Here is a 16,771-nt window from a genome sequence, read left to right as displayed (position 1 = left end):
AGTGATGATTTGGACGCCATCACAGGCAACAATGAGAAAATAAATGGATCAAGGCTGGAGACTTAGACAATGACATTGATACAACCAAGACTAAATAACAAGTGGCTGCTCACTCTATTCCTGAGGCTGTGGGGACTTTGAGGAGAATCTCCAGATTCAAACAATTTGAGCCTTTAAACTGATTCAATTCTAACCCAAAACAGAATGTTGATAATCTCCAACTCCACTTGTTTTGATCCTCTACAAGATTTCTTTCCTCCACACAATCAACATCCAGACTACTACAAGTCATGTCTGAAAAACGTATCAATAAGTTTGAAATAGCAAGGAGGGAAAGAAAGTCTCCCGGGAGCGTAAGTCAGCTCCAAGTTCCTTCTTCATAACCAGAAAGAAGCTTGTAGGGCTCTGGTATGAATCAGCTCCTGAACAAACATATATCAAACTGTTACCACAAACCAAACAGTTCATTCTTAGTACAGATCAGGTGAAAGAAAAAGACAAATCAGACATGGAAACAAAAGAGAGTTAATGAAAGATAAGGGAGGGCACTTCCTCAGAAGCAGTAAGTAAAGAATTTTTATTTAACAATGAAAAGTTTTGTTTGGCAGAATGAACATATATTGTTATATGTGTCCATACATATGAGTCAGTGCATTGCAGATATGAGCTTTTGTGGACTGCTTCTCTGAGTCATTGGCTCAAATATTATTTATGCTTCTTCATATGATAGGTTAATTTTCAATATTTTAAGAAGGATGAGAACAAGATGTCAGTATTTACATAAAGTCAGTTTGACATGGTAAGATATTTATTTCTGAATTATGGTAATCTAAGAAATTTTTAATTAAATAACTTTATATTATGCTGACCATGGTCAGGAAAACTATCCTAGAAAGCTACTGGATGCACATCAATAACACAAAACTACTTGGTGTATAGTTTTTGAAGAAAGATGTAAATTAACATCTGACCCTATTTGGAATTTGCACTAACAGTCAAAAGAATAACTCATTCATTTTTGGTACATCACTTATGGAGCAGTTGATGACTATAAAGAATTGTGTTTTCCTACAGTTATCAGAATCTAGCTTTGCATGGTCCTGTTTTATGAGGCTGTAAGTCTGTGGCTCATTACAAACCTTTGTTCAGAGCATTATCTAAGATCAAGGTAGTAGCAGTGAGTACAGTCTCAAACAATATGAGTTATGTACAGAATCAGACTCTAAGAAAGTCATATATGTCTGTGATAATAGAGTATATTGATAAGTATACTTTAACCCTAATCATAGATTCTTCTGAGCTCTGCAAACACGGTCCAGGTGTTATAGGGATGGCCAGATATGCTTCATCTGGCACACACAACATTTAAATGGCAACTTGTGTGATATAAAGATATTCTGTACACTAGTGCTATTTCTATAAACACTTTATATACTGAACATTCCTGAAATTTTGCATTCAAACAGAAAGTTTTATGATGGAAAGAAAGTGTGTACAATAATACTCAAATATCCATGTGAACATATGTGCTGAATAAATTATTTTTAAAACACCCAACAGCTACCATCATAGGCAGAAAAGACTTTTCTGCTTGCAAAGAACTCTAACTATGGCCGTCTTCATATCTTTGTTCCTCAGGCTGTAGATGAAGGGGTTCAGCATGGGAGTCACCACTGTGTACATCATGGCCATGACAGTCTCCTTCACAGTAGAGTTATTAGCTGATGGACACAAGTACAGACCAATGACTGTCCCGTAGAACAGGGACACCACAGACAGGTGGGAGCCACAGGTGGAGAAGGCTTTACGGATGCCTCGAGCAGAAGGGACCTTGAGGATGGAGGAGACAATCCGTGCATAGGACACAATGATGAGCACAAAAGGAATGACAAGAATGATGCCTCCCATGATAAATATCACCAACTCATTAACATGTGTGTCAGAGCAGGACAGCTTCAGCAGAGCAGACATGTCACAGAAAAAGTGAGGGATCACATTGTCCTCACAGAAAGATAGTCTGGCCATGAGCAGGGTGTGCAGCATGGCATGGAATGTAGTCAGCACCCAGGACAGCAGCACCAGACTCACACAGAGCTTGGGGCTCATGATGCTGGTGTAATGCAGGGGGAAGCAGATGGCCACATAGCGGTCATAGGCCATGGCCACAAGGAGGAAGCTCTCAAGGTCTGCAAAAAACAGGAAAAAGTACATTTGTGCCAGGCAGCCTGCATAGGGGATGGATGTGTCCTGGCTCTGCATGTTCTGCAACAACTTGGGCATTGTGACAGAGGAAAAACAGAGGTCAGAGAAGGACAAGTTGCTGAGAAAGAAGTACATGGGTGTGTGGAGATGGGAGTCCAGGTGAATGAGGATGATGATGATGAGGTTCCCCAGGACAGTGGTGAGGTACATGGCCAGGAACAAGGCATAGAACAGAAGCTGGTGCTCTTGGGGAATGGGCAGACCCAGGAGGAGGAACTGGGAGATGGCAGTTTGATTCCTTTCTGTGATGCCCTGCATCTAGAATCTTTTAAAGAAAAATAAAAGGTTAAAATCCAAATAAAAGAAAATATATGCTTATGACATGTGATCTGTGAATGTGTTCTACAGTATTTAATCTCATATTTATACCTGAAAGCTGAATCTGTAATCAGAAGTGCACCATGACTAAATCCCAGCCATGCAGCACACTTTTTTTTCATTAGCATTAAAAGCAACAGAATTGATGATTCTCTCCCATCTGAAACATACTCATGGGTTAGCTCTGTGGTCTCCAGTTCTCCCGTTGAAGCTATAGCCATCCATTCCCAGTAACTACAATTAGCTGTTTTCTTTTTTAATTATTTTTTAAGATTTATTTATTTTATGTATGTGAGTACTCTGTTTTCATGCATACCAGAAGAGAGAATCAGATTCCATTACAGATGAGCCATCGTGTGGTTGCTGGGAATTGAACTCAGGACCTCTGGTAAAACAGCCAGTACTCTTAACCACTGAACCATCTCTTCAGACCACAATTGGCTGTTTTTCTAACAGTGTATTCCATATCACTATTTCCTGGAGCATCTTCTGGACACTTTTCTCTGGTGATGCTTCAGCTCCACCCTTCAGGTCCCTTTCACAGTATCAGTTGCCACCTTAAGTCCATGTGCACACAAACTACCTTCACTACCCTACCATCAAGTGCTTAGTAATTAGCTCCTCCTGGACTTATCGGAGCCATCTTCAGATCACCAGACATTATTTCCTTCTGACCTTTTCCCACCCCACCCCTCCATCTTTCCTATCCCAGAATTTTAAAAATCTAGTCTCAAGACAGAATCCTAAGAGTTTGCTTTCTTATATTTATTTCTCTAGCTATCTAGGAAGTCCTTTAGATTCTGTGTTTTTCTCTGTATCTTTTTTATCCCTGCTTCATTGTTTCCTCCCCACTTCTTTTCTTTTCTTTTTATGTCATTTTTGTTCTTTTCATTAATTTAGTTAATTCTTTGACAACTTGATTCATGTACATAATGTTTTCTTGTTACTTTCTTCCCGACCCCCACTTTCTTTTTTCTGCCTCCCCCCACTGTCAAACATCTATTTTGCTCCTACCTGTCCCTCTTACATGTTCATGACTTTTTGTTTTGTTTTATAAATTACTTACTTTATCCAGGGTCATCTGTCTGAGCACTGGATTAGAATTATACATTAGATTCTAGTCATCAGTATGGACACAAGCAAAGACAATGATGGCCCTTTCCCTGAATCTATCAGTACAACATAGTTCAGGGATGAGGAGTAGAGCCCTACCCATGTCTGCCTGTTGACAGGCCTATTCTTGTGTAGACACCTAATGTTGTCATTCATAATTGTTGGTAGCTCCTGACTGCAATGGCTACGCATTGCCCAGAAGATAAATAACTGAATTCAAATGCTAGCACTTTTGTCCTGCTGTTTTGTCTAGCCACATTGATAGTGCTTGCTTTCTCGCTTGTTTCTATATATTTCGACATAATGTGATAGAACTACAATAAGGAAAAGCATCAATAAAATTTTGTATATGTGGCTTGTCTAAATACTGCGCTTCTGAGTAACAAGGACAATCTCAATTTGGCATCTAGCTGACATAATGAATCACAATCAAGGGGTACCACCTGAAAGACAATGCCACTCACTAGGAACATAAGTTTGAGCCATTCCTGTGGTGGGGCTTCTCATCTCCCTCACCCAGTACGTATGCAGTCCTCAGTTAAGGCTGCACAGAAGAGTCATAAAGCACCCCTTCAAGCTGGAGATGCAGCCCAATGGTAGAGTGCCTGTCTAGCATCCCTAAGGTATTAAGTTCGATCCCAGCACTGGAAAGTAAAGGATGAAGGCTTCTTTTTTTTAAAAAAAAAAACTTATTTTACATATGAAAAATCCAATTGCTTTGCTCAATGCCAATCCTGACATCGTAGGATTGATGTAAAACCTAATTCTACATGTTAGAAGTTCAGATTATACATTTAGTGATAACTCTGCTGGTCTGTGGACCACACTTAAAATAGAAAGATTATACGTGTGTGTGTGTGTTTGTGTGTGTGTTTGTGTGTGTGTACAAGCTTCTGAACTGTTTCCCAATAAATGGGATGATCATAACCTTTGGAGGGAGGTTGCCTGAAGTATTCTGAAGAAATAAGTATTTCAGTAATATAGCCAAAGGCTAAAAACCTGTGTGTCCTATGTCTATCTCACAGAGATGCCATCATGCTAAATAACTCAATTTTTAAGATAACATTGTATATTAATGTTAATAAATGTTTTCATTAGTAAACAACATAAAAACCCCCCATAGAATGTCACAAAACCAGTAAAATCAAGAACCTCAGGTTGCAAGGACATCAATACAACGGCTCATTCGCCCTCTGCCTCACAAACTTACCCAGAAATATCTCAGGGTGACTACAGGGCTCTAAGATCCTGTTCCCATTTACTCACCAAAGGCAGAGGAAGCAATGGTCTCCACAGCTGTCACCTGTGTGAGCATCATCCTTGCTCATTTTTCTCATTCTGCTTATCCCTGCGCCTAAGGAGCTCTGCATCCCAGAGGAGTCTATGTCCTAGAGGAACTCATTTAAAAAAAAGTCATTATCCAAGTTCTAGCTAGAACAATTCTCCCAGAGGCCTGTGTTTCTAATTATAGTCCCTGATCACACATGAACATACTTTGAAAAATGGTAGGAACAGAAAAAAAAAAGCTGAAGGCTTGGTGTTTATTCATCACCATGGTCCTGTGTCAATGGAGCTTGCATTTTAGGGAGGTGATGAAGAATGGTGGAAAGAGCCAAAGAAGATATTGAATTCATGAATACTTTATCTACAGTTTTCCTCACGAGGCCATTAGATGTTTTGAAGCAAAGTACCGTCATTAAAGACGCATGTTTGAGAAAGTGTCCCCTGGTGTGTAATCAGACTGTAAGCCAACTCCCTGTGAACAGAACCCTAGAATATACAAGCACGCAGCTAATAAGAATCTGACTTCTATGGCCCAACAGTGTGCAAATGGCAATGTAAGATGAATTCCCCTAGACCAGGTTCAATTCATCCTCAAGTCAACACACAAAAGTACAGACTCTCACTTCACTCATTATTTTCACCTCCTCGCCTCCATAGGAAAGCACTAACAGCATCCACCACCACCATCCCAACATTCTCCATATACACCTGGACACCCCAATGCCATGTTCCTCCAGTTCCTCTAAGTAAGTATTTAACCATAGGTGGCATTTATAACTCCTTCCCCCGCTGCTTCCCCTTGCACTCGGCAGTCATCAGCTGGGTGTGATGCTTTCACTACTTGGGAATCTGCATCCTTGTTGTTTTATCTGGTTGTTATTGCTTAAGTTAACAATTTATTTGGGGCCATGGAAATATTAAATGGTGCCCAGAGAATTTCCTAAGATTTCAGACACTGCATTCCCTGCTCTGTTACATACGGAGTGTCCAAGTTTCCTATGATAATCAACATCACCCACCTCAATCAGAAAATGGCACCACTGCTCTCAGTACAGTCGTTTATACAAGAATCGAAAGCATCTACGTGGCAGCCTCCACCCTGAATTCAGTGAAGCCACGGTTACATTTCCCAGCAGACTAATCCACCTTTTGAGAACTAATATTTTAGGCATACCATTTTCTGCCTGCTGTTCTAGTTTAATCCACAGCTGCAGGAATCAGCTCTTCGCTGGCCTCAGCTAGCTGTAGAAGATGCAGCATGACAGTAGTTCACTTCAGCCCTTCCGCACAAGCTGCTGGAATTTTGCTCATGAAGTTCTCTGCCTGCGCAGAGAAAAGCACTACGGGAGTCCCCTTAGCACTCAGAGAACTGCTAAGAGCTGTGGCTCCTTTCATGTTACTTTATAGAATCTGTGAGAGGTGGGTGGCAGTACATTTTTTAATTTTGCTTCGCTCTGTGGAAATCTTAATTTTCAACATCATCTGTTATGAATACTGGAGCCTGTTGAACCGTCTTTCCATTTTCCTCAACTAGCAATAGACGGTAGAAGAGTGGATCTGTCTACGGCAGTGTTGTAGTTCACATCTGTAATCCCAGCACCCGTGAGGTGAGGGCAGGAGCACTGTGAGTTTGAAACCCTTCTAGGCTACATAGTAAAACCCATCTCAATAAATCCAAGTCCTGAGGCCACAGCTCAGTGGTAGAATACAGGTCTGATGGGGTAATGCTGTCTGACCCCAGCACCCTAACAGTGGATGTTGCCTATGGTAAATAGTCCATAGGCTCACACACACTTCTTGTTTATTATCATTTGTTCCTTAATCACAAGACTAAAAACCAGAGGTTCTCTTGCTTTATTCTTTTCCAAAACTGACTTTGGTTTTTACTTCCTTTGCTTCTACAAATAAATTTTATTATCAGTTTTTACATAATAATTTCTGCTAAGTTATGAATGCAAGTTGCTGACTCTCAAAATAAGTTTACAAATAGTCATATGAACATGAGTTTTCTAGTCCAGAAAAATGGTATCTCTACCCTTTATTTAAATCCTAATTTCTTAAATCATTTTATAGTTATCAGTCTTAGGCATTCAGTAGTCCCCCTTGCCTGTGCTTCAATTTTTTCATGGTTTTACTTATTGGCAGTTAATTATGACCCAAAATTATCTTCAAAATTCCATAAATAACTAATGGCTAGGTTCATTGAACACTTTTTCAAATATTTACTGGTCGTTTATATTTTCTCTTTCTGAGCTGTCTATTAATATGTTTGCTATTTATTGGAGGATTTAGGCCTGGGGTTCTAGATATTAATCTCTATCGTATGTATAAATGGCAAATGTTTTCTCCCATTATGTTGGCTTTCTCTTGATAGTGATACTATTCTCTTTGCAGTAAAGAAACTCCTTGCTTTCATGTAACCCCACTTCCCAATTCTTTGAGTTATTTTCTGTGGTTATTTGAGGTCTTTTCCAGAAAGTCTTTGCCTACACCTGTATCTTGAAGTGCTTGGGTTATGTCCTTCTATGGCTTTTCCAAGGTGCTGAGACTGACGCTGAGGTCTTTGATTGATTCCAATGGACTTCTGTACAGGGTGAGCAATGGGAAGCTAGTTTTATTCTTCTATGTGTGCATATCCAGGTGTCCCATCAAAGTTTGTTGAAAATGTGCCCCTTTCTCCAATACATGTTGCTGGGACCTGCTCCCAGCACTGACAGTAGGGCTGTCCTTCCCTGTGTGCAGTTGCCTGCCTGAGCTTAGCCTCCTACACCAGCTCCCTTCAGCTTGCCCACTCCTGGTTCTCTGCTGCTCTCCATGACTGCGTCACTTGCCTTTCCCTCATCCGAGAGCCACGGAAGGCTGACGAGACCCCAGGATCTGAGGTTGCTCCCTATCTAAAGCTCTGGAAGCGGCTCCTTTGAAACAACAGAATCTCAGTGTAGCGTCCACTTGTAGTTCTCTGAGTCTCCCAGGGGTGCAGCTGTCTCCTCAAAGTCTGCAGCTGCGTTTGAGACTTGAGAGGAGTGTGAAACGTGTCCTGAGGGTAGAACTTCCAGCCTCTCTCTTGCCGTGCCTTTGGGTTCCATTTCCTGTGGGCCTAGCTCAGCCTGCATGGCTGAAAATGTGTTTGTTTCACTTCTCTGCATCATTTCTCTGTACTTCCCAGGCATCTTTCATTTAATTTGTGGATTTCCAAAACTTTTACTTCTCTTTCTCTTTGGAATAGAGTCTGATTTCTCTCTTATTCTGATTCTTCCCATTGGCTCACACAGAGACAGCATCTAGCCCACCATCTGACACTCTTAATGAGTTCTTGATGCAGTTTGCAAGTGCTGTATTAAGATTTAGGAAGCATTGTCATATGCCTTCCCACCTCTTTTTTTCTCTCCTCCCTGACTCCTGCCATGGATTCCAAGTGCTTGTAGTTCCCAGAGGGAATTTCTGAGCAAGGTAGGGACCTCAGCTCTCTTCTCTTTTCATCCCCGAACTCCAGTCATAAACCACATGTCAAAACTTTCATTTCTTCCCTTTTACCTAAATGTCCTTCCATGAGCAGGCAGGCTGAAGGCTAACAAAGAAGACACTACTTAGAGCATTGGATAGCTTAAGGTCAACTGACTCACTGAAGTTGCCTTCAGCATCCTAAAATGCTATTTTATAGATGCCTTGGTTTATGAAATGCCCTACAAAGGGAGGAAGCAAACAAAACCTAGAAAGAAACAGAAATTGTGATAGTCTAAGTAAACACAGGCTGTGGGGAGGGTGATCTGGCATACTGTCTCAAGGCAACAACCAACCAAGGTGACTGAAGAGTGGCATTTCATTTATTAGAATATAGAGGACATTATACCAACAGGCTATTTCACATTCATACTACCACAGTCTCTTATTTCATTTGAGATTTTATTTGCTTGCTTACTCTCTTCCTTCTATCAGCCTACCTAAGAGTCTAGTTGTATGACCCTTAAGAGGAGCTGATTGGGGTGTATGTGGCCTCTTTTCTCTCTGTCCAAAAACTTCAAGATAAATAATAATCTCAAGATAAAATATTTACAGAGTATATTTTGGACAGTGAATGATCTTTAGTTAAATGTGCATAGTTTAGTCATTCATTTCCCTTTCTGGATAGACCTTACATATATTTCATGTAATGTTTCTAAAACAAGTATGATAAGACAGATAAATAAAGGTCCAAAGTCCAAGGTCATACTAAGCCTCCATATGGCAATCTATGAAGAGACCATTCCTCACTGCCTACCTATGCATCTAAGCTGAACTGTACTGTCTAGCTAGGTTCTGGAACAGGAAACGCAAGTGCAGAGGCTGTACATCACTCACAGAGGCTCACTCCTCCATGTAATCCTCCATCTCTATGCTTCTCCAGCTGGATAGCGATATCTGACGTCACTTTCAGGCTCATGGTCAGTAACATACTCCTTCCTTGTTATGACTTCAACTGAATTTTAGAGGGGAAAATTATTGCATAATACCATCAAGATTTGGAAGTTTACCCATGATAGCAACTGGTGTGCTTCAAGCACACCATACACACCTTTTATTGTTGCTTTTGGCAAGAATACACATCTAAAATAAGGCATAATTAATACAGATTAAGAGAGTGGGTAATGTGAGCATTTTCTTGGGAGGAGAATAGAATTTTTGTGTATCAATTAAAGGTCCATTTTAGACCAAGAAACAGGAGACATGAAATGCCAAAGTATCACCATGAAAGAATAGACCATGATTTAAATGTGTTAGAGTGTCAGATTTTTTTGTTTGTTTGTTTGGGGTTTTTTGTTAATTTTTTGATATTTTGTTTTTCATTATTTTTGGTGGTGTGGTGGTGGGTTTTGGTGTGTGTGTGTGTGTGTGTGTGTGTGTGTGTGTGTGTGTGTGTGCGCGTGTGTGTTCGATACAGAGTTTCTCTGTGTACCCTTGACTGTCATGGACTTGCTTTGTAGACCAGACTGGCCTTGAACTCAAAGAGATCTGCCTACCTCTCAGGTAGAGTTTTTTTTAATTATGGACAAAAATTAACATTTTAACCACTACAAATATAACTAGTTTTTACACTCTTCATTTATCTATTTGCCGCCCACCTGTGTATGCATGGAGGTCAGAAGGCAACTAGCAGAAACAGATTCTCTCTCTCTCTCTCTCTCTCTCTCTCTCACTCTCTCTCTCTCTCTCTCTCTCCACCATACGGGTCTTGATCTAATGTATCAGGCTCAGCAGCAAGTGTTCTTACCTGCTGAACCATCATGATGGCCTACAACATGTATTAAAAGATTTTACATATGCCTTCTCAGGGTCACCTTGAATTAACAAATAGGAAAACTCTACAAGCACACGTGAGAACCCCTTTTTAACCAATTAAACATTTCTACACCCACCATTTTAATTATTGGGAAATTATATATCATTTTAGCAAAAATTTCCCTAGTGAAAAAAAAAGAGTTCAATAATAATATCTGGATATCAGTTAGCTACTAAATAAATAATCTCAACCATTACCATCACAGGCAGAAAAGAATTCTCTTCTTACAAATAACTCTTCCTAGTGCTCCCTTCATCTCCCTGTTCCTCAGGCTGTAGATGAAGGGGTTCAGCATGGGAGTCACCACTGTGTACATCATGGCCATGACAGTCTCCTTCACAGCAGAGTTATTAGCTGATGGACACAAGTACAGACCAATGACTGTCCCGTAGAACAGGGACACCACAGACAGGTGGGAGCCACAGGTGGAGAAGGCTTTACGGATGCCTCGAGCAGAAGGGACCTTGAGGATGGAGGAGACAATCCGTGCATAGGACACAATGATGAGCACAAAAGGAATGACAAGAATGATGCCTCCCATGATAAATATCACCAACTCATTAACATGTGTGTCAGAGCAGGACAGCTTCAGCAGAGCAGACATGTCACAGAAAAAGTGAGGGATCACATTGTCCTCACAGAAAGATAGTCTGGCCATGAGCAGGGTGTGCAGCATGGCATGGAATGTGGTCAGCACCCAGGACAGCAGCACCAGACTCACACAGAGCTTGGGGCTCATGATGCTGGTGTAATGAAGGGGGAAGCAGATGGCCACATAGCGGTCATAGGCCATGGCCACAAGGAGGAAGCTCTCAAGGTCTCCAAAAAACAGGAAAAAGTACATTTGTGCCAGGCAGCCTGCATAGGGGATGGATGCATCCTGGCTCTGTATGTTCTGCAGCAACTTGGGCATTATGACAGAGGAAAAGCAGAGGTCAGAGAAGGACAAGTTGCTGAGAAAGAAGTACATGGGTGTGTGGAGATGGGAGTCCAGGTTAATGAGGATGATGATGATGAGGTTCCCCAGGACAGTGGTGAGGTACATGGCCAGGAACAAGGCATAGAACAGGAGCTGGTGCTCTTGGGGGATGGGCAGGCCCAGGAGGAGAAACTGGGAGCTGACAGTTTGGTTTCCTTCTGTCATGTTGTGTCACAAGAATCTTTAAGAGAAAAAAGTTAAAGTTCTCTTAAATCTAAATAAAAACACATTTCTATGATATACAATCTGCTAAATGTTTCTTGAGTAATAATATCTATATGATTCATTGATAGTGGGGTAAAAACTACTAATTTGATAGGTGATCTGGGGAGAAAGGAATGAATAAAGGTAATTTTGAGACTCATTTCAGTTGGTCTCCATGAATCCACATGTCAGTTGCCTCGGAGCTGAAAGGGTAAACTAAAAAAGGCTGTTAAATACTTGCTAATGGTAGTCTATTTGATGATGACATTGAAGGAATCCATGTCTTGAAACTTTTTTGTTTGTTATGTTATATATATTCCAAAACCAGCTTTCTACATTAGCTCTTCTGATTTCTTTTTTTTTCCAAGTTTTTTTCATGTTTATAGCTGGAGATTTATTTTATTTTATTCTATTTTTTAATTTTTAACATATACATTTATTTTATTACATGAATAAAACAAACTACAAACAGAAGGGAGAATCATGAGATGACCATGAGTTATATAAATGTTACATACTTAGGGATTTGGCTATTTGTATTTGTCAAACTTGAAGTAAACATTTTTCCTGATTTGTAGAGTCTTAAAAAAAAAAGGCTGTTAAGGTACATGAGAAGTTCCTCCCTTGAGAGGCACACTGAGCCCAGTGGCTGCAATTTTCACCTTAACAGTGCTATTTAATCTATCCATACTAACAGTATTCACATCTAGTCATGCCTTTCCAGTGTTGCAGCTGGAACGTATCAACACAGTTTTACACACCTATCTCAGGACAGCATCTCCCCGAAAAACGAACAGGACATCCCTCTGATAGCGAGGCTGTTATGAAGAACCACAATGCACAAGGACACTGCTTGCAGATGGCACCACTGATCAACACCTGATTTCCAGGAACTCCACAATGGTGTCCCTCCTTTTCCTCATATGGTACCTGCTCATTCTCAGTCTGAACTGCACATAAGAATGACAAAAAAGGCTTGGATTGGGCCATGGCACAAAATTTCATTTAGATCTGGAACACCTGGCTGTCCTGATAAATTCTGATTCTGATCAATAAATCTTGTGCTGGCTCAAAATTCTACATTTTAAAAGTTCACACTTTACATCTGGTGATGGGAATTCTGCTGGTCTGTGGATCACACTTTGATAGATTAATCATATAGCTCTCTTTTTAAAATACAGATTTTTTTACATTGCCCCCCAATAATTATGATTGTAATCTCATCAAGGGGGTTATCTGGGCCTTTTAAAATCCCTTGAATAATCCAATATATAACAAAACAATCTGTATGAAATGCCTTCCTCAGAGGGATGCCCTTATATTGAAGTGATACAATCTTGTGATAACATGTTGCATAGTAATAGTGATGAACCCTATACTAAAAATATTGTAGGTGGAGAAGTCTAATCAGAACATTTCTACAATGTGGGGAAAGACTTGGGAGCACAGAGATGGAAAGTACATCTGGAAAAATTATCTTGCAGAATTTCATGAGACTGGGATATTAAGACTTTCCAGTTAGAGAAACAAAGGACCCAATTCATTCACCTTCCTGTCACCTTACCAAGAATGTCTCAGTGCGACTCCAGGGCCCTGGTCCAAGATCATGTCCCCATTTATTCAGTATAGGCATAAGGAGAAGAGCCTCTGTAGTCATCACCTGTCTCTGCCATCCCTGCTCACACTTCTCACCCTGTGCATCCCTGGGCCTAAGAAGCTCTGCATCCCAGAGGGTCTAGCTCCTGGAGGAACTCATTACATAAGACAAAGTAATTATTCAAGACGTCCCTAGAACAAATTCTCTTGGAGTCCTGGAGCAGTGATTGATTATTTACTAATCACATGGTTTTGCGCTTTGGGGGCCATGGAGATAGCAAGCAGATTACTGAGAGATGTTTTTTCATTATCTGTCTAGGGAATCAACAGTAGTCCTGTATGCCGGAACCTGTATTCAGGGAGAATAGTTGAAAAGGCCTCAATATAGAACTCTTAACTGTGAAGATTCTGAAATATCTTAGGACTATTAAAGCTTAGGCTTTGCCCTTTGGACAAAAAGCTATTGGTGGTCTTTGACTACCATAGAGAAAAACACATATTTCAGGAATATTTCAAGGGTAGCAAAATCTTTCATTATAACCAAACTCCCCACGAACATATTCCAGTAAGAGAAATGAAGACCCACAGGAAGGAAAGGAATAAGAGAAAAGAGACTCTCCCACATTGTGCTCAATTCTTCCTCCAGCCAAAATTAAAAAAAGGAAATTGGATTTGTATTTTATTCAATTGATTTTACCTTCTAACTTCTCTAGGGAAGTCTTAGCAGTGCCCCACCCCCATCATCCTAACCAGTCTCCCTAGATGATAGATTCCTTCCCAGTGCCAGCTTTTCCATTTGATCATAAGACTACAGTTGACATTTTTAAGTCCTCTTCTATACATATCCTATGTTCCCCTTTCATCATTTCAACTAGATTCGGCCTTCATTCCTCAGGAATATGTATCCTCAATGGTATTGCCTTTGTCGGATTGCTAGAATAGCTGCTTTTGATGTGCTGACACAAAAAGATCCTGGGGTTGGCTTCACTCTTAGTAATGTACACTCACATTTGCTTGTCCTTTTAATTGTTAATGATATTCCATTGTCTGTAGTACCACAGTCTATCCATTCACCTGCCAAAGAACATCTTAGTCATTCACAGTTGGGGAAATTATGAACGACGCTGATATAAATAAAATTCCTAGAAATTAAAGATGGACAGTGGTGGTACACACTTTTAATCCCACCACTCAGGAGATAGTGGCAGGCAGATCGTTGTGAGTTCAAGGCCAGCCTGGTCTACACCATGAGCTCCACAACAGCCAGGGCCAGGACTACACAGAGAAACTGTCTAAAAAAAAAAACAAATTCCTGGAAATTAGACAAAATCTTTTTCCTCATTGTATAGAGAAAAGAATTTCCCTTGTTATCTATGGTTGAATTACCTCAGGCAGTGCAGATATCCTTTCTTTTCTTTTGGTTCAGCGATATAAAGAGCCCCAACTTGCTCATTAGCCGTCTTAGTGCCTACTAGAATACAGCCAATGAGTCATCTGCTCAGAAATTTTGTTTCTCCTTTCTGGACCCGGGCCAGCAGGAGGCGCCATCATGGGTATTGACATTTGTCACAACATGGACCAAAAGATTCAATGAAAGGAGCCCAAGAGCCAGGACATCTACTTGTGGCTGCTAGTCAAGCTGTACAGGTTTCTGGCCAGATGAACCAACTCCACCTTCAATCAGGTTGTGCTGAAACGGTTATTCATGAGTAGCACCAACCAGCCACCTCTGTCCCTGTCACACATGATCTGAAAGATGAAGCTTCCTGGCCGAAAAAACAAAACTTCTATGGTTGTGGGGACAGTCACAGATGACATGAGGATCCTGGAAGTGCCCAAGCTGAGGTGTGTGCACTGCGGGTGAACAGCCAGGTGAAGTAGCATCCTCAAGGCTAGGCGTAAGATCCTCACCTTCAACCAGCTGGCCCTGGAGTCTCCCAATGGCTGAGGCATCGTGCTCCTGTCTGGTCCTCAGTAGGGCTGAGAGGTGTACCAGCATTTTGGCAAGGTCCCAGGGACTACACACAGTGACACTAAACCCTATGCCCGCTCCAAGGGCCATTAGTTCGAGCATGCCAGAGGCCGAAGGACCAGCCGAGGCTACAAAAACTAACCCTGGCCTGGATCTTACTGTTATTAAAGAAGCTTTGGGTGTTGAAAAAATGTTCTTTTCTTTTAAATGTTATCACATACTCCTTGTGTAGCATCAGAGTCTCTCGTCTGTTCTCTCTTAATGCAGACACAGCTATGGCAAGATTTACAGACTTGAACCGGCTCTATGTAAAGCAGTGTTTCAACCTTCCTAATACTGCGACCCTTTACCACCGTTCCTCATGTTGTAGTGACCCACAAACAAAATTATTTGTGTTGCTACTTCATAACTATAATTTTATACTGTTATAAATCATAATATAAATATTTTTGTAGACAGAGGTTTGTCAAAGGGTCGCAACACACAAAGCCAAGAACCACTGATGTAGATAGTGTGATAGGGTTACCTCAGGTGTGTTTTCCCTGCTTCTTGTGTTCTAGCATTGGGTTCTTCTGGTTCCATTCACTGAAAGTCACACATTCAGAATCAGAATTAATGCTTATGGGCCCATCCTTACGTCTAAGTGCTAGATGCTAACGTCCAGGTCACTCTTAGTGGTGGTCCAATAAGCTGCACTATAACTTAGTCTCCCTTTTCCTCATATGGCATCCTCTCACTTCTCCCTCTCAGATAATGCAACTAAAAATAAGAGTTTTTTGGGTTGGGTTTTTTTTTTGTTTTTTTTTTTTTGTTTGTTTGTTTGTTTTGCTTTTAAGCTTCACAGGCAAGAAGAATGAAGCATTTCAAACTGAGAAATACCTCACAAATTATTACGGCATTAGTGGAGAAAATAAAAATGCTTCCAGTTTGGACGTTTTTCTTGTTGTTAAAATATTTTAGGGGGCATTAGAGCACATCAATTTGTCTAACTTCCATCCTGTAAACCAAGGAAAGAGAGCAGCTGGAATAAGACGGTAAAAGTCCATCCAGAATTAGCAAGGACAGAAAGGAAAAGGGAGTGCCACAGCACACAGATGAGAAGAGAGTGGGATGAGCCAGAAGAGAGCAGCCCAGAGAGGCTGAGGCGTCACTGCTGAGTGCTAGTTACAACTTAAAACAGTGGCAGGCAGACATCATTTAAATCCTAAATTTGTATTTTCCTGAATTTTAACAGAAGAAAATTAAATGGAATGGAATACGTTTAATTATTTAAATCAGCCAAGAGTACATGAGCAACACAAATTGGAGTCCATGGGTTTTTAAAAGATAATGACACCAAGTTGGGCGGATATGGAATTAGTGATCTCAGAGGAATTGAGAAATGAAATAAATGTGGTTCAAAATGCAACATATGAAATTCTCAGCAAATAAAAATATTTTCTAAATAAAGTGAAGTAACTAAATGACCTGCATAAACTAACAGTTGCAGAATAACACTTAAAGCAATACTCATAGCCTTCTTGCTCCTGATAGTGATGGTTTGGGGGCTGTCCTCACATGTGTTATCCCACGTTAGAGAAGCACCTACACCCATGATAGACTTTTTCTCAGGCCTCTGGAAAAAAACAAGTGGATTAAGTATCTATTTCTGAGCATTTTAACATGGTTTTTAAACTTTGGCAAATGCAGCATTTTATAAAAAGCATTAGTTTTCAAACTGGGGTGC

At 40.6% G+C, this 16,771-nt stretch overlaps 2 protein-coding genes across 2 annotated transcripts; both read right to left on the bottom strand.

Annotated features, from left to right (window-relative positions):
- Positions 1-1,524: 1,524 nt before the first annotated feature.
- On the bottom strand, positions 1,525-2,520 carry LOC311579361 (olfactory receptor 1468; the record flags this gene model as incomplete). Its single annotated transcript, XM_084749858.1, has 1 exon — positions 1,525-2,520. The coding sequence occupies one exon, from the start codon at positions 2,518-2,520 to the stop codon at positions 1,567-1,569; it is 954 nt and encodes a 317-aa protein (XP_084605984.1). The 3' UTR covers positions 1,525-1,566.
- Positions 2,521-10,473: 7,953 nt separating this feature from the next.
- On the bottom strand, positions 10,474-12,356 carry LOC311579368 (olfactory receptor 1468-like). Its single transcript, XM_084749864.1, has 2 exons — positions 12,239-12,356; positions 10,474-11,454 (listed from the first exon to the last, which is right to left on the bottom strand). The coding sequence occupies exon 2, from the start codon at positions 11,436-11,438 to the stop codon at positions 10,494-10,496; it is 945 nt and encodes a 314-aa protein (XP_084605990.1). The 5' UTR covers positions 11,439-11,454; positions 12,239-12,356; the 3' UTR covers positions 10,474-10,493.
- Positions 12,357-16,771: the final 4,415 nt, after the last annotated feature.

This window comes from Acomys minous, assembly GCF_964271855.1.
Source record: "Acomys minous genome assembly, chromosome: 12".
NCBI classification, from domain to species: domain Eukaryota; kingdom Metazoa; phylum Chordata; class Mammalia; order Rodentia; family Muridae; genus Acomys; species Acomys minous.
The sequence above is the reverse complement of the archived record's forward strand: the minus strand, read 5'-3'. Positions and strand labels throughout refer to the sequence as shown.